General features: G+C 39.3%; 1 protein-coding gene across 5 annotated transcripts in view; it reads right to left on the bottom strand.

Annotated features, from left to right (window-relative positions):
• Nucleotides 1–16,830, bottom strand: part of AFF4 (ALF transcription elongation factor 4) — a 98,665-nt gene that overhangs the window by 10,802 nt on the left and 71,033 nt on the right. For all 5 annotated transcript variants that reach the window (XM_078451074.2, XM_078451082.2, XM_060636151.3 and 2 more), the window contains 11 exons: nucleotides 16,496–16,550; nucleotides 15,781–15,818; nucleotides 14,974–15,136; nucleotides 13,454–14,371; nucleotides 8,955–9,043; nucleotides 8,106–8,346; nucleotides 2,941–3,035; nucleotides 2,450–2,513; nucleotides 2,196–2,332; nucleotides 1,864–1,935; nucleotides 640–733 (listed from right to left, as the gene is read on the bottom strand). In XM_078451074.2, coding sequence (XP_078307200.1) covers nucleotides 640–733; nucleotides 1,864–1,935; nucleotides 2,196–2,332; nucleotides 2,450–2,513; nucleotides 2,941–3,035; nucleotides 8,106–8,346; nucleotides 8,955–9,043; nucleotides 13,454–14,371; nucleotides 14,974–15,136; nucleotides 15,781–15,818; nucleotides 16,496–16,550 — 1,966 coding nt within the window. The remainder of the gene's footprint in view (nucleotides 1–639; nucleotides 734–1,863; nucleotides 1,936–2,195; nucleotides 2,333–2,449; nucleotides 2,514–2,940; nucleotides 3,036–8,105; nucleotides 8,347–8,954; nucleotides 9,044–13,453; nucleotides 14,372–14,973; nucleotides 15,137–15,780; nucleotides 15,819–16,495; nucleotides 16,551–16,830) is intronic.

Genomic DNA, 16,830 nt, shown 5'->3' with positions numbered 1-16,830 from the left:
TGCAACAGAAAAACAATACTTAGGTGACAGCTGGGGGTTCTGAAAGACTTAAGAGAGAATTCTCAGAGAAGAGCGGAGTCATACTATGTGCAAAGGCTGCATGAAAGTGAATGGATGTAACCCACAGTTTCTCTGGAGCAGAGGTTTAGATAAGGAACTAGAAAGAGACCTTGATGACTTTGAGGTCAGGGTAAGAAGCTTGGACCTGACCTTAAAATCAACAGTAAGCTACTGAAGGGTTCTAACTCAGAACCAGGGCAGGATTTTAAGAAGATTTATGTGGTGCTGGCAGGAAAAAACATAGATAGTTTAGGAAACAAATGTAACAGTGTAAGGAAGGGTGGCAGTAAAACAGAATACCATTTGCAATGTATAAATTAGGTTTCATTATAAAAAGAGGCTACATCCCCTGAATTATTAGTAAGTGCTATTGCATATGGCTACACAGGTTCTACAATCAGATATATGTAGATTTAAAAACTTTTTAAGAAATCTCAAACCTATTTGAAAGTTCACCGACAGTAAGTAGTTCTACCCTTGCTGTGGCAGGCAAGACATGAAGGCACTTTTGGGGTTGGGATAGGAGACTTTACAAATTTTGTGTCCTAGAACATGGACCATCCTCTTTTTCACACTTACCTTCAGGTGCTCTGTCAGTGTCTTTGAGTACTTCAGAGCATTTTCCTTCTTCAGTTTGAACAGCCTCAGGTACAGCAAAGACTGGCATCGCAGGCTGGCCAACGGAAAAGGGCAGCTTATTTACCAGCACAGCAGACTCTGGCTATATCTGCACAGACAACTTTTGTATCGTGCAAGAGCGCAGGACTGGCTAATGTGAACAGACCATGGCATAAGTGTCAACGACACTAACCCTGAGGCAAAACTGGAAGATGTGCTCTTTATGGTACACACCTCAAGGAGGGGAAGAGACTGAGGACTAGTCTCCTGTTTGCTGACATTCAAAAATCAAAACCTCACCCATGAGACACCAACATGTCATTGCAACACATGCATTAAAAAAATCACTGAGGAGCAGAATCTCTAGATCCAATTATAAATATCTCATACTAAACAACAAAAACCAGGGAACTCCACTATGCATAGTACAACTCTGCTGCAACGCAGGTAAACCTTACTATGGCTGACCAAAGCCCTGCACGGTCACCAATGTCTACCACTCTAGTCACTTTCACTTCTCACTGGTCTTTTTAGTTCCTTGATAGTTTCCTGTTTCCTTCCACCACACACCTCTTGCACATGTCCCCTCTACCTGAAGATAACGTGTCCCTACACCCTATTCTCTTATATATACTTTTCTTTCCAAGTACTGAATTCATATACTTGTCTGATTATTTAATTTCCGTCTCCTGACACTAGACACCAGACTCCATGACAAAGAAGACTGTGCCACTTTATCCACACTACATTCCTAGCTATTAAGCCCAGTGCCAGGTAAAGTAAATGCTTTTAACAAACAAATTGGTAATATCTCCCTGGGAGCAAGCCAACAAGCCACATTCTTTATTCTGAGCAAGCTAAACATTTGCTCCCTAAGGAAAGGTATATTGAGGAAAGGTATGTTGAGTAACAAGAGAGGATACCGAAAGAAGCGCCTGGAAAAGGGACGATGTGAGACAAGGAGAGTTCTACTCTACCAAGGATTTGCCAGGAGGGCAATGGATCAGAGACTGACAACAAGTTAAATCTTTCCGTAGGGATTTTGAGTTATTTTCTACTTTACCCATTGAGATTTATGAGTGGGTTACAAAAGGTCGATTCAAGGATAACTTTCCGAAGGGCATAACAGCATAATTTGCTCTGGAACCGCCTGTCATCTAGCAGAGGCTGGAACCCAACACCTACCAAAGTACTGTAAGCCTTTTATCTGCAGCTGTAGCATCAGGTGCCAAGTAATTCTTTAGCTTCATAGTGTACCTGTGAGTTAAAACAACAAACAGATGACACAAAACATAATATTCCCCTTTATCTAATGACTTCCTTGGTCCTCAGAACATTAGAACCCAACTTCAATAAAGGCAAAAATACCCCCTGAAGTATCTAATTCTCTGTATCCAAGAACAATAAAGGATTAAGCATCCTCTTTAGCTTTACTGTATACAGCTACATCAGCCCCTTCCAAGATGAACCAAAGAAATACTATTGCCAATGACGTGGCAGCAAATTTTCCCACTTACTTGATGAGCTCCACTGTCTCTGAATACATAGGGAATGGGGATTTGGATTCCTGAGCATTTTTCTCTAATGCATTCCCACATTCAATGAAAGATACCACAGCATCAAGATAGTATACAGCTTTCTCAAACCTATCAGACTGAAGAAAGGAGAATAAAGGTAATGAGAAATACACTGATGTACTATGAGAGCAAACCACAAATGAAGATTTAAGTTAATTTGATTAACTTAAATAAATGTGAGAATGTTTACATACCAATGCATCTGCATTGTGCTTCAGCTTTTTTGCTTCTTGTAAATAATGGTCTGCTGAATAATTTCTGCAATGTAAATTTTTATAGTAAATGGAACAGTAAATATTTTTGTAAGATAATACTTTCCATTTTAGTCTCTAGCATCCCTCAGTTTTCATATCCCCAAGTAAAGAACATGACCTGCGACTAAACATCCAATTCAGGTTTTTCTGACAAATGCTTTTCTTGGGTTAAGAGCATGAATTGTTTCGGCCAACTCATGGCAGATTTTCTACTTAGGGAAACAGAAATCAAGCTCCCTAGTATTAGATACTAATTTACCCAAGTTGTTTGAAAGATTCAGAATGAACAGATGCCTTTCGAATCAAAATCTAAATGTTCTGTGGATTACAACACAAGTATGAATTCTTCTGTTCACTGATAGGATTTTAAACAAGTTTCTTACATGCTGACTGGAATGATTTCTCCAAAGCATAAGAAACATTTATCTCACCTGTCGTCAAAGGCAAGCTTCGTTCTCCGAGGCTTAGAGGCATCAGGAGTTGGTGTAGAGGAAGGACAGTTAGAAGAGCTATTTGGAGCCTTTTCCTAACCAAAAAAATATATAATGTTGAAAAAATACGTATGTTGAAAATTCTGAGGTGATTAAAGTTAAACTGGAAGTATTTCTTGAGCCACTAGTTAAAAGTACAAAAAATTCCACTGCTGTCAGTAATTAATTTCTTTGCTATAATCATTTACAATTTCACAATGTAAAAGTCCTTTTTAACAGAATGGGTCCACTTTATATAAACAAAAACATTCATTCTAATAGCAAAGTCTACTATTACCAGGCAATGACTGAACTAGACACTTGTTGAAACATATGGAAGACACAAACCTACTATCAAAATAGTAGTAGTGCTTAAGACAAAATTTACTGATAATTACTGGTCACTGAAAACAGCAATAATATCATCTAACATTTACTATGTGCTTACTACTTACCAGGCACTAAGTACTTAGGCCAGTCATTAAGATTTCAACAACCTTATGGAATGTGTATTGCTACTGGGACAGAATAAAAAGCAGTGTCAAGGAGGGTAACTCACCCAAGTTCAAACAGCTTTTAAGTGGCATTCCCGGAATCCAGGTCTGTCACATTTTATTTTATTCATTTTTCAGAGTCTTTTTTTTATGTTTATTTTAGTTATATTTTGAGAGAGAGGGAGAGGGAGAGGGAGAGACAGAGTGGTGTGCGTGAGCAGGGGAGGGGCAGAGAGAGGGGGAGACAGAGAATCCCAAGCAGGATCTCTGTACTGTTAGTGCAGAGCCCACGCAGGGCTCGAACTCATGACCCTGAGATCACGAACTGAGCCGAAATCAAGAGTAAGTGCTTAAATGACTGAGCCACCAGGCGCCCCTGAAGCAGTCCCATTTTACAAGTCTAGGCTTCTTAACTTTATTCTACCCTCTATCAATATAGCCCTTTATGCGGGGCCTTTGATCCTGTCTTCCCAACTACTTCCCTATACACATTTTTCCATAATAAAACATAATAAGTTAATAAGTAGATAGATAAGTAGATAAATAAGTAGAATTTATCCTACAAATGGATGAATGTTCCAACATTAGTAAACCCAATATATAATTTTATCGCTTGTGCTTAAAAATCTACTGAAAATGAACCATGTAACCTAACCATTTCTTTTTTCTTAAATGATAATAGCTTTTCAGTTCTACCCAATACAGCATGCACCTCAAAGAATTAAAATAATCATTATGGTGATGATGATATATGATGATGTATCTCAACTCAAAAAAACCTGGCAGAACTAGAAGAAATAAATCTTGTATGTTTGTGGAAAAAGGAACAAGAGGACAAAATGACCAAAATATCAACATAAAGAAGGTCTGAAAACAGGATTAATCAATGTGAATTACACAGATTCCTTGTCCACAATATATGCAGAATAGACATTCTTTTGTAGTAAATACAGAACTACCATATACTATACTCTCATAGAGCAAATCTTTTTTTTAATGTTTACATTTTTGAAAGAGAAAGAGCAAGTGCACAAGTAGGACAGGGGCAGAGAGAGAGGGAGAGAGATCTGAGGCAGGCTCCACCCTAACAGCAGAGAGCCTGAAACAGGGCTCAAACTCACGAACTTTGAGATCATGAATTAAGCTGAAGTCAGACGTTTAGCCAACTGAGCCCCCAGGCATCCCTCTCATAAAGCAGATCTTAACAAATTTCAAAAGACTGCTACCATGCAGACAATTTTCCAGCCCCAATGCAATTAATGTAGCAACACTAACCAGACGATAACCAGCAAATCTCCATGTTTGGACATTGATTAATCCACTTTTAAAGAACTCTAGTGTCAAAGATGAAATCACACTGGAAATTAGAAAAAATTTTAAACTGAGTTATAAAATCATTCCATATCTTCTAGGATGCACATATACAGTAGTTAAAGGAAAATATATAGCTTAACTGCTTATGTTAGAGAAAGAAAAAAGGCTTAAACTTAATTTAAAAATTAATGAGCTAAGTTTCCATCTTTATTTTTTATTTATTTTTTTTTTTTTTATTTATTTTTGGGACAGAGAGAGACAGAGCATGAACGGGGGAAGGGCAGAGAGAGAGGGAGACACAGAATTGGAAGCAGGCTCCAGGCTCCTAGCCATCAGCCCAGAGCCTGACGCGGGGCTCGAACTCACGGACCGCGAGATCGTGACCTGGCTGAAGTCGGACGCTTAACCGACTGCGCCACCCAGGCGCCCCAGTTTCCATCTTTAAAAGTCAGTGAACAGAGGGGCACCTGAGTGGCTCAGTTGGTTAAGCATCTGACTTTGGCTCAGGTCATGATCTCGCAGTCCGTGAGTTCAAGCCCCATGTCAGGTTCTGTGCTGACAGCTCAGAGCCTGGAGCCTGCTTCAGATTCTGTGTCTCCCTCTCTCTCTGCCCCTCCCCCACACATACTCTGTCTGTGTGTGTCTCTCTCTCTCAAAAATAAATATTAAAAAAAAAAAAAGTAAACAGAGGGAGCCTGGGTAGCTCAGTCAATAAAGCATCTCACTCTTGGTTTAGGCTCAGGTCTTGATCTCACGGTTCATGAGTTTGAGCCCAGCATTGGGCTCTGAGCTGACAGGGGGAGGAGGGCCTGCTTGGGATTCTCTCTTTCCCTCTCTCTCTGCTCCTTTGCTTGTGCTCTCTCTCTCAAAATAAATAAACTTAAAAAAAAAAAAAAAACCCTCAGTAAACAGAACAGCAAAACAAAAAGAATAAGAAAGGAAATCATAGACTAAAAATTAAATAGAAATAAAAAGTAAACCACAGAGAATCAACAAAAACAAAGGCTCTTTTTTGAAAAGACAAGTAAAACTAATAAGCCTCTGATGATACTAATCAAGGGAAAAAAAAAAAGAAATGGCATACAGAACTAATATCAAGAACAAAAGAGAAACATAAGAGATGTTACAAATACCAAAAGCATAAGAGAATGTAATCAACAACTTTATGCCAACATATTTCAAATATTTGATAATAGGAGCAAATATGTAGAAACACAAAAATTATATGTAATTTTGTTTTTCCATATTATCTAATTATTCTTAAAGTGATAACAAGAAAAAGTACATTTTCTAACTAAATTACAGATTCTTTTTATTAAAAAAATTTTTTTTAATGTTTATTTATTTTTGAGATTGAAAGAGAACACAGACAGAGGAAGGGCATAGAGAGAGGGAGACACAGAATCCAAAGCAGGCTCCAGGCTATGAGTTGTCAGCACAGAGCCCGATGCGGGGCTTGAACCCACGAACCATAAGATCATCACCTGAGCTGAAGTCAGAAGCTTAACCGAGTGAGTCCCCCAGATGTGCCTATAGAGTGTTCTTTAATAAACCCATATATAATTGCCTAAATTGGAAATTGCCAAGACTAACATTAACGATTTTAATAACTGTTAAAAATGCCCTAAGGTGTTGGAATCAAAGTGGTCAGGACTTATATTTTATATTTTGTCACCAACAACAGAATACCAAATAACTACACTTGATCCAACAAATATTTCCTGATTACCCAGTAAGTTAAACAATGGAGAAAACACAAAATAAGATACAAATCCCTGCTTTCAAGGACCTGACAAACCAACAAGGAAGACGTAAGAGTTTTTACCTATGAGATCACAAAAGCCACACGAGTGGGTGAGCTCACTTAAAGAGTACATTTAAAAAGAGAGAGGTAAGAGATTTCAAGAAATAAGCATACAGACCTCAAATCCTACAGCTAAAGGATGGAAAATAGAAAAAGAGCCAGTCAGCAAGTTGACACAGAAGTGGGACGGTGAAGGAGGTCAAGAGGACAGTCAGGTCCCTTAAGGACACTAGGACTAATACTCTAAACCATTACAGAAGGGTGTCCAACTGCGGAAAAAGTCTTCTGCATATCTCAATTTCAGATGTTGTTCACAATTAAAATTACCTCAATTTCAAAGACTTAACTACTACATTTAATAAGCACAAGTAACTACTTTTAATGCAATTTTTTCAACTCTCAAACCTTTGCCTACTCAAGTCACAAACAACAATCCAGTGAACTATATTCTTAAAAATCTATGTATTTGGGGGCGCCTGGGTGGCTCAGTCGGTTGAGCATCCTACTTCAGCTCAGGTCATGATCTCGCAGTTCGTGAGTTCAAGCCCTGCATCGGGCTCTGTGTTGATAGCTCAGAGCCTGGAATCTGCTTTGGATTCTGTGTCTTCCACTCTCTCTGCCCCTCCCCTGCTCACACTCTGTTTCTCTCTCTCTCAAGAATAAATAAACAGTAAGAAAAAAAATCAAGGTATTTTCTTAATTTTGTCAGAGTTTGCTCCCAATCAAAACAGTTCAGAAAGTAATGCAAATAACCTCGTAAAAAAACTGAGGGTAAGATTCTAATAAGGTATAGCCTTGAGAAAGCTTCTATGATCCAATTCTCCATCCATGAACATTAAGAATATTCCCCTATAGGGCACCTGGGTGGCTCAGTCGGTTAAGCATCTGACTCTGGCTCAGGTCAAGATCTCATGGTTCATGGGTCTGGGCCCCCGTGTCTGGCTCTGCACTGACAGTGCAGAGCCTCTTTGGGATTCTCTCTCTGCACCTCCCCCACTTGCACTTACTCTCTCTCTCTCAAAATAAACTTAAAAAAAAAAAAAAAAGCCCTATGTTATGATCATGCTCTAGGAATAGTTCCAATGCTAATTTACCTAAAGAATTTCCTTCATGAATCAAAGCCAAATTAGTTGCCTTATCACTTTATGTAATATAACTTGCTTGTAAAATCTAATTCTAAAAAATCCAAAGCCAATTCCAAACTATACACAATCGATCATAGCAAATGGAGTGATTTATAATTAGATCATAATCAGCTACTTTCTTCCAAAACCAACTTTTCCAATTAAGCGTTTGTCTTAATTAATATGCATGTTGGCAGATGACTTATTGCTTTCACGGTCTGAGATCACCGCATACGTTCATTATCAAGATTATGACATTTTGAGATGAAAACACATAGGCCTACAAGTTTAAGGAGAGGTTTACAAGATTTTCAAAGCACAATGTCACCTTGGAGAATTCCTATGACAATGGGATTGCTTTTCAAAAGGCTCAGGCCTCTAGTGGCTTACCTTGACCTCCTTAGAGCTAGTGGAAGTCTTCCCTTCAGTCTTCTTCTGCTTTGATGTGGAGGAACTGTTTTTGCTGCTGCCACTATTCTCCTTGTTGCTGTTATTACTTGACTTTAAAGAAGATGACTGACTAATAGTCCTCTTCCGAGAGCCATGCTCTGTTTTTGGATCTTTTGAAGGAACGGGTCCAGCAGGAGAAGGCAACAAATCCTTTTCTTTTGCAGCACTTTGCTTAGTTGACCTGCCAAACCAAACAAATGCCCTTATTTCTCCACAGTCATGTAGCTGTGATGGATTTTTTTCTATTTCTCTCTGTCTGCTTTCAAGACAAATTTATTTTTCCCTGAGTTAATTAAAACACATGATTTCTATGAAACAAAATAAAAGTGTACATTTCATGAGGACAGGCCATCTCATGTGTTTTCCACCCTCTGGTTGTATACCCAGCGCTTAAATCTTGGCCTGCCACACAGCAAGTATTCAATAAATACTGATTACATAAATGAGAAGATGAACGATGAAGATATTAATAAGTTCCTAAGTTAGAAATTGGTCTCTTGCAAGTTACAGTTAAGCTTGTCATTTAGCCAGAAAGTGGTAACACTTTAGTTTAATTCTTGGCCTATATTCAACCCTACTCCACTAAAGAAAGAAGAACAGACTGAATCTTAAAAACTTTCTGACCCAATTAGCTAAAAATAAAATCTCCCACTAGCTGGTATATGTATACATATGCATGGATAGGACATGTACTTACTAAAAGGAACATTCTAAGAGCACATCAGGAAGTACACAACAGCAAATGACATACACATATTAACACACATGTAACATGTTTGGGGGACATACTCTCTGTTGCTGGATGGCTTGTGACCTGCTGAATTCTTGTCCTCTGTTTTGGGTTTCTTGCTGTCATTGGCTCGGTTATCATCTTCATTCTGGGTGAAAAATAGGAAAAAAGCAACTACTACATTTGATTTTTATTCACCTAATTTCAGTTTCCAGCACAAGTCACCCTCAAATAGTTCATCCCTGGTAAGTTTCAAAAAGAAAAGAAATAAGAAGTGAAAAAATTCATGTAAGCCATGCTAAATAAACTGAGTTTCAAGGTGGAGAAGTCTCCTATTTAGATAAACAGAGCCCAAACACTGAAATACATTTCCTATAGAGTCTTGAGATGACATCTTTTTATCCTAATGATTTTGCAGGAAGAATGAAATTATAATTGAGATATAACTCACATACAATAAAATCCACTCTTTAAAGTACACAATTCAATGACTTTTAGTATATTCACAGAAGTGCACAACCTTACCACAAATAATTCTAGAACATTTTCAACATCTCAAAGACCCCTCTACCCTATAGCAGGCATTCCCCCCATTCCCTTCACTCTAATAATCGCTGATCTATGTATTTCATCTTTATAGATTTGCCTATTCTAGACATTTTATATAAATGGAATCATATATGTGGTCTTTTGTGTCTGCCTCCTGTCACTTAGTATATTTTTAAAGTTCATCCATGCTTTAGCATGTAACAGTACTTCATTTGTTTTCATACCTGAATATACTCCATTGTATGCATATCCCACATTTTATCTACCCATTCATCACTTAATGGCCATTTGAGTTGTCTCCACTTCTTGGCTAATACAAACAATACTCCTGTGAACATTCAAGTATAAATTTGGGGGTAGACATGTTTTCTTTTCTCTTGGGTATATACTTAAGTGGAATGGACTGGAATTTTTGGGTCATAAAGTAACACTGGGGTGCCTAGGTGGCTCAGCCAATTAAGTATCCGACTTCGGCTCGGGTCATGATCTCACATTTCGTGGGTTCAAGCCCCGCGTCGGGCTCTGTACTGACAGTTCAGAGCCTGGAGTCTGCTTCAGATTCTGTATCTCTCTCTCTCTCTCTCTCTCTGCTCCTCTTCTGCTTGCACTCTCTCTCTCAAAAATAAATAAACATTAAAAAATTAAAATTAAAAAAAATTAAGCAACACTACCTTTAACTTTTTGAGGAACTGCTGAAACTGTGTTCCAAAGTGGCTACACATCATTTTATATTCCCACCAGCACCATATAAAATTCTAACTCCTCCACATCTCTGCCAATACTTGCTACTGTCCATATTTTTTATTATAGCCAAACCTGATGATTTTGAAAGACTCTTTTTGCTAAAACAAAAGCTATTAGCCTATCTATAATTACCAAAGCTACTTTCCTGAGTGATTGTAAATTTTCTTACTGCTTCAAATATCAGGGCCCAAGATTGCAAACATTCTACTGTAACAAAGAAATCTGTTCCCTTACACAAAAGATTGAAAGTGGACACATAAAAACACGAGGGGGCGCCTGGGTGGTTCAGTTGGTTAAGTGTCCAACTTTGGCTTGGGTCATGATCTCTTGTTTATGATATGAGTTTGAGCCCCAACGTGTGGCTCTCTGTTGTCAGTGTGGAGCCTGCTTCGTATCCTCTGTCTCTCTCTCTCTCTGCCCCTCCTCCCTTGCTCGCACACATGCTATCTCTCAAAAATAAATGAACATTAAAAACAAGACAAAACCAGGGGCACCTAGGTGGGTCAGTCGGTTGAGCGGTCGGCTTCAGCCCAGATCATGATCTCACAGCCTAGGAGTTTGAGCCCCGCATGGGGCTCTGTGTTGACAGCTCAAGAGCCTGGAGCCTGCTTCGCATTCTGTGTCTCCCTCTCTCTGCCCCTCCCACGCTTGCACTGTGTCTCTATCAAAAATAAATAAACATTAAAAACAAAACAAAACAGGGGCGCCTGGGTGGCTCAGTCGGTTGAGTGGCCGACTTCGGCTCGGGTCATGATCTCGCGGTCCGTGAGTTCGAGCCCCGCGTCGGGCTCTGTGCTGACAGCTCAGAGCCCGGAGCCTGTTTCAGATTCTGTGTCTCCCTCTCTGATCCTCCCCCGTTCATGCTCTGTCATTCTCTGTCTCAAAAATAAATAAACGTTAAAAAAAAAAAAAAAAAACAAAAAAAAACCAAACAAAAAAACATGAGAAAAATAATCTAAATCCATCATTACTCTTAGCTGGGACTCCTCTCAGTACCATCGGATTTATCGTCAGAAACTACCCCTGACAATTTTACCAAAGTCAGGACACTCAAAAAACCATTACTAAGTTTCCGAACTTGATTCTGATTTTATAAAATCAAAATCTGACTTACAGGTATTGATATAAAAAAACTTGGGGGGCTCCCAGGTGGCTCAGTCAGTTAAGCATCTGACTTCTGACTTCAGCTCAGGTTATGATCTCAGGGTCATGAGATTGAGCCTCGTGTCGGGCTATGTCCTGAGCATGAAGCCTGCTTAAGACACTCCCCCTCTCTCTGCCCCTCCCCTGCTCTCTTAAAAAAAAAAAAACAACCAAAAAAACAAAACTTGGGAGGAATATAATATGCCAATGAGATGTGGGGAAGGGGAGGAGTATGGAGAATTTCTTTTAGAGAAGGGGATTTTGTTGTAAGTTATATATTGTAGAATTTTAAACAAGAGTAAAAAGGACATTACATATTCTATCTCTATATTATATCAAATCTCATAACATGTAATACTTTTTAAGCATAAAAGGACCATTTTTTAGTTCCATAAGAAGCACCTTAGTGTTCTAAAGAGCAGAGTCCATCATTTATTTATAAGCTCTTATTTCATGTAATTCTATGAATTAAATCCCAAGTCCAGCAATCTGAGGTTGCAGCTCTACAGTGGCAGCAGCCCTAAACTTACTGGTCTAAAAAGCTTCCCTGTACTACAATAATGGAAACTCATTAGCTATAGCACTGAAAATAGTAAGCTTCAGTTTTCTAGAAATTCATATTTTTATAAATCATATATTTTTGAAGATTAAAAAAAAGGGTATTATTCTAGTTTGTCCAAATATGTATCATCATCTGCACTTCTGTACTGTGGTTTTAAGAAAAAAAAACAGAGGAAAAACCTCCAGTTCACTCATTTTAAAAAATGCTTTATTCTTTCTATCCTCTGATGTGAGATTGCCACGGTCAACTGGGATTGGGGTTTTGCTCTGAGTCTACCTGGTAGACTGGATGGCTCTACCTGAGCCTGGGTGGCTCAGTCAGTTGAGCGTCTGACTTTGGCTCAGGTCATGATCTCACTGTTTGTGGGCTCCAGCCCCGTGTGGGGCTCTGTGCTGACAGCTGAGAGCCTGGAAACTGCTTCCAATACTGTGTCTCCCTCTCTCTCTGTCCCTCCCTCCCTCTCTCTCTCAAAAATAAATAAACATTCAAAAGAAAATTTTTTAATATAAATCATTAAGATTTTCTTTCCTCTAAAAATGTCTCACTAGACCTGAAAGATCAAGCTGGTTTTTTCCCCAAAGAATCTGTCTATACACATAAGTTGTTCAGCTCTTTTCATTACATGTCATTATCCTCCAATCAAAGACATCTGTGAGTTTTCACACTTCCTCAGTTTAAAAAGGCTGACATTATATACTAAGCATCATCTCTAAATCCAAATTATCACAAAAGACTTTAAGGACAAGAGTTGGCCATGTGCCAGCAGATGTGCTTAGTTTTAAACCTACAGACATAGGTGGTCAAAAAGGAAAAAAAAAAGCTGGGGCACAGGTATGTACAGAGGATTGGTGAAATTCTTAAGAATTTGTCCAAAATTGATGAGCCCATTTTTTATCTGGAATTAGTAATTTAAAGAGTGTGACTTGGTCTGGGTGTAAGATAGAAGAGAGTGTTACAGAATGTGACAGCCTGGGGGCACCTGGGTGGCTCAGTAGGTTAAGCGTCCAACTTCTGCTCAAGTCATGATCTCGTGGTTTGGGAGTTTGGGCTCTGCTTCGGGCTCTGTGTGGACAGCTCAGAGCCGGGAGCCTGCTTCAGATTCTGTGTCTCCCTCTCTCTCTACCACTCCCCTGCTCTCTTTCTCTCTCAAATATACATAAACATTTAAAAAACATTTTTTTTAAAGAGAATGTGACAACCTGGAAAATATATATCCCAACTAAAGACATTTAAAATCAAAATTTTAACAATGTTGTGAAGGCCTGTTTGCAATCCCTGCTTCACTCTCATCTATACGCTGGCCAGTACATACTCTGAAAAGAAGCACTGGCTCATTTCTTACTTGATCAGAAACTATCCTGCTTCATTAAAGGAGCCAGGCAGAGGCACAGTGGTCCTGAAGGACTGTTCTGTCTGTAGCTTCACTTGGGTCTTGGGCTTCCCCTCTATTTTCTCTCACAGCTATAACTCAACTAGGTATCTTCTGGCTTACCGAGATTTCCACTGCATTTCAGGTTCTGATGTTTAAAAACAAAACAACAACAAAAACCCTTTACAAACCTTATGTTTCCTCTTGCCTTTGTTGGAAACTTTTTCTGAGGCTTGTTTCTGAGCCTCTCTTGTGTGCTTTTCTGGCACATTTTTCTTTTCCCCCTTGGGTGGCTCTGTTTCTTTGTAAGGCTTTCCTGGTATTCTGGTCAAGAGATTCAGGTCAATCTTCACAATAAGTGGATACCTGTCATCAGGCTCACTGAGGGGTGAAAGAAGTTCCTTCTCTTCCATAGGAGAGAACATTCGTTGCCGAAAAAAGCTATCTTCTTCCTCCACTGAGGAGGGTTTCACGGGAGTCCTGTTACTCTCAGGGTACTTAGGAGTTTGTGAGGAAGGAGGAAGGCTCTCGCTTTCATCCGAATCTGAGGATGAGGTATCTGTTTCTATGATTTCCCTTGATTTCTGGGAAGATTTACTCGTTGACTTGTATTTCTTTTTTTCTGCAGAAGGTCGAGGGGAAGATTTGGACTCCTTTTTTATATTGGGTTTCCTTGAGCCTTTGGTGGCTGCTTTGTGTCTGCTGGAAGGCATGCTGGTAGCCATGTCTACAGGGGTTTCACTTTCTATCTTCAGGCCTCCCCGGGGCTCTTCAGCAGCTGCCTTCTCAGCCTTTTTGGGTTGTTTTTTGCCTACAGTTCTCCTCTGTGTTGTACTGTCACTCTGTGCAGGGGACTTCTGCCTCCCGCGCCCACTTTCTGATCCCTTTTGGACAGTCTTGGAGTCTCGTCCAGGAGTAGCAGAACTTGTTTCTTTAGGTCCCCCTGGATCAGTGTAGCTATTCCCGGTGCCCTGTTCTCGGCCTTCCTTTTTATAGCCTTGAGATGAGGGGATGTTACTGTCCACAGAAGACGCTGGTGACACTTTATGTGGGTTCACTTTATTCAACCAATTATCAAGTTGCCATTTGTTTGTTGGTGGTGGTTCAGGCTGAAAAACAGAAACAAAAATACAATGTCTAAGAGCACAGAGCCATCTGTTTTTCATACTTTTGACTGAACTAAAGCAAAGGGCTGAATATTGACTATCAGAGCTCTCATCACTTGAATGAGGAGATAAGCTTAATGTTACAAATGGCCTTTAAACATTAAAGATTCCTGTCAGGAACCCAACTACAAAGATAAAATTCCTAATCTAGACCAAATATTTATTCAAGTAACAAGGACACTGAAGTATCGAAGGTTCCTCCAAGATACACAGTTCAATTTCTTAACCTTCTTTCCTTCACTTTTTATATTTGACTCTTTTTTTTTTTTTGAAAGACAGAGGGCACAAGTGAGCAAGGGGCTGAGAGAGAGAGGGGGCGGGAGGGAGGGAGAAGTTGGGCTCACTCGAAGTGGGGCTCGAGCTCACCTGATACAGGACTCGAACTGAGAAACCCTGAGATCATAACGTGACCTAAAGTCAAATCCTTAATGACTGAGCCACCCAGTGGCCAAATCTAGCCACCTAGATTTGAATCAAGTCTTAAATGGCCATCAACAGAGGCCATGAGAGACCCATGGAAGGTGGTACCCCTGTCTCCCTCTCACCTCAGGAGATGCACTCTGGGATGGCTCGTTTGCCTCACTGTCACTGGAACTACTTTCACTCTCAGAGTCAGATCCAGAGCTGCTTTCAGATCCACTGTGGCTGCTAGAATCATCCCTGGAGTTATCTGCTCCTTCACTATTATGGTGTGAAGGTTCAGAGTTACTAAAAGAAAGAAAACATATAAATGAGAAAGTTGGGGTTTTTTTTCCCACAATGACAACAGGAAAACATCCAAATCTGAAAACCAACTTTATAAAATGTTTACTGTTATATTGTTACAATTCTATGAATTCAGAACTTTATTTATAAATGAAATAAATACTTCATAAAAAGTTTCTAATATGCTGCTCAGCCACTGGTACTTACCTTTTAGAAACGGTTTTATTGAGGTATGATTTACATACCACAGAATTCATTCACGTTAAGTTTACAATCTGATGATATTTAGTTAATTTACACGGTTGTACAATCACCACCACAGTACTATTTACTGTGTGAGGTCAATTTTTTTTTTAATGTTTATTTATTTTTGAGAGAGACAGAGAGGGAGAGCGTGAGCAGGGGAGGGACAGAGAGAGAGGGAGACACAGAATCTGAAGCAGGTTCCAGGCTCTGAGCTGTCAGCACAGAGCTGGACACGGGGTTCCAACTAATGAACTGTGAGCCGAGCTCATGACCTGAGCCGAAGTCAGTCGCTTACCTGACTGAGCCACCCAGGTGCCCATGTAAGGTCAATTATTATAACACTACAATTCTATCAGGTAATTCCCACCTCTACAAATAAAACAAAATAAAAGGATGCATACCTTCCTGGTGTACTCCTTGGCATTGTCTTATCACAATCCTAAAAGTAAAACGAGAGGAAATCTGTGAATGAATAAACACTCTATCTGCTTAATGTGAACAATATTTGAACTCTTAACAGGAACACTAGCAGTTCTAATGTATGCATCAATGTTTACCTAACATTTAGGACATAATGTTTTTACCTAAAGAATAACTAATTACCAGGCTAAGATGAAAAGATTTGTTAATAGTTCTTGTCAACAATCTCATGCTTCATGAGTAAGTTCTGATCCACCATAAATATTAAAGAAGAGCCAATTAAAAAAAATGGAGATTTAAAGACAGAGCAGAAAAACAACATTACACTGGTCAGAAAGCAGTAAGGAACTTCTTTTAAATAAATGGCTCATGGGGCGCCTGGGTGGCTCAGTCGGCTAAGCATCTGACTTCGGCTCAGGTCACGATCTCACTGTCCGTGGGTTCGAGCACCGTGTCGGGCTCTGTGCTGACGGCTCAGAGCCTGGAGCCTGTTTCAGATTCTGTGTCTCCCTCTCTCTGACCCTCCCCCGTTCATGCTCTGTCTCTCTCTGTCGCAAAAATAAATAAACGTTAAAAAAAATTTTTTTTTAAATAAATAAATGGCTCATAAATCTATCATTCAACCATAATTCTTATCAAATACAATGAAAACACACAGTGTATGAAACTGGCAAACTCATAAAGCAGTAGACATACCTGCTCCCCATCGCTGTCTTCACTGCTGCTTAGTTTTAAGTCATCTTTTAACATACTACAGGGAAAATGCAGAAAGGATTAGTATTTTTGTAACAGTTTATCATGGCACACCAGAGTATTAAATATTTACTAACCATTCTAGAAATAATCACTGTGGTAGCCAAAGATTTAATTAAAAAACAAAGAAAAGAACCAGTAAATTTTACTCTGTTTTGGTTCACATCCAGAGTACAAAGTGAGAAAAGTAGGAATTTAACATTTTCACAAGCTCTCACTTTTCCATAAGTAAAATGCATATCCTTCTTTTCTAATTAAATAAACCACATTCTACAACT

This window comes from Panthera onca, chromosome A1, assembly GCF_046562875.1.
Source record: "Panthera onca isolate mPanOnc1 chromosome A1, mPanOnc1 haplotype 2, whole genome shotgun sequence".
Lineage (NCBI taxonomy): Eukaryota > Metazoa > Chordata > Mammalia > Carnivora > Felidae > Panthera > Panthera onca.
This window is presented reverse-complemented; position numbering and strand designations above follow the sequence as displayed.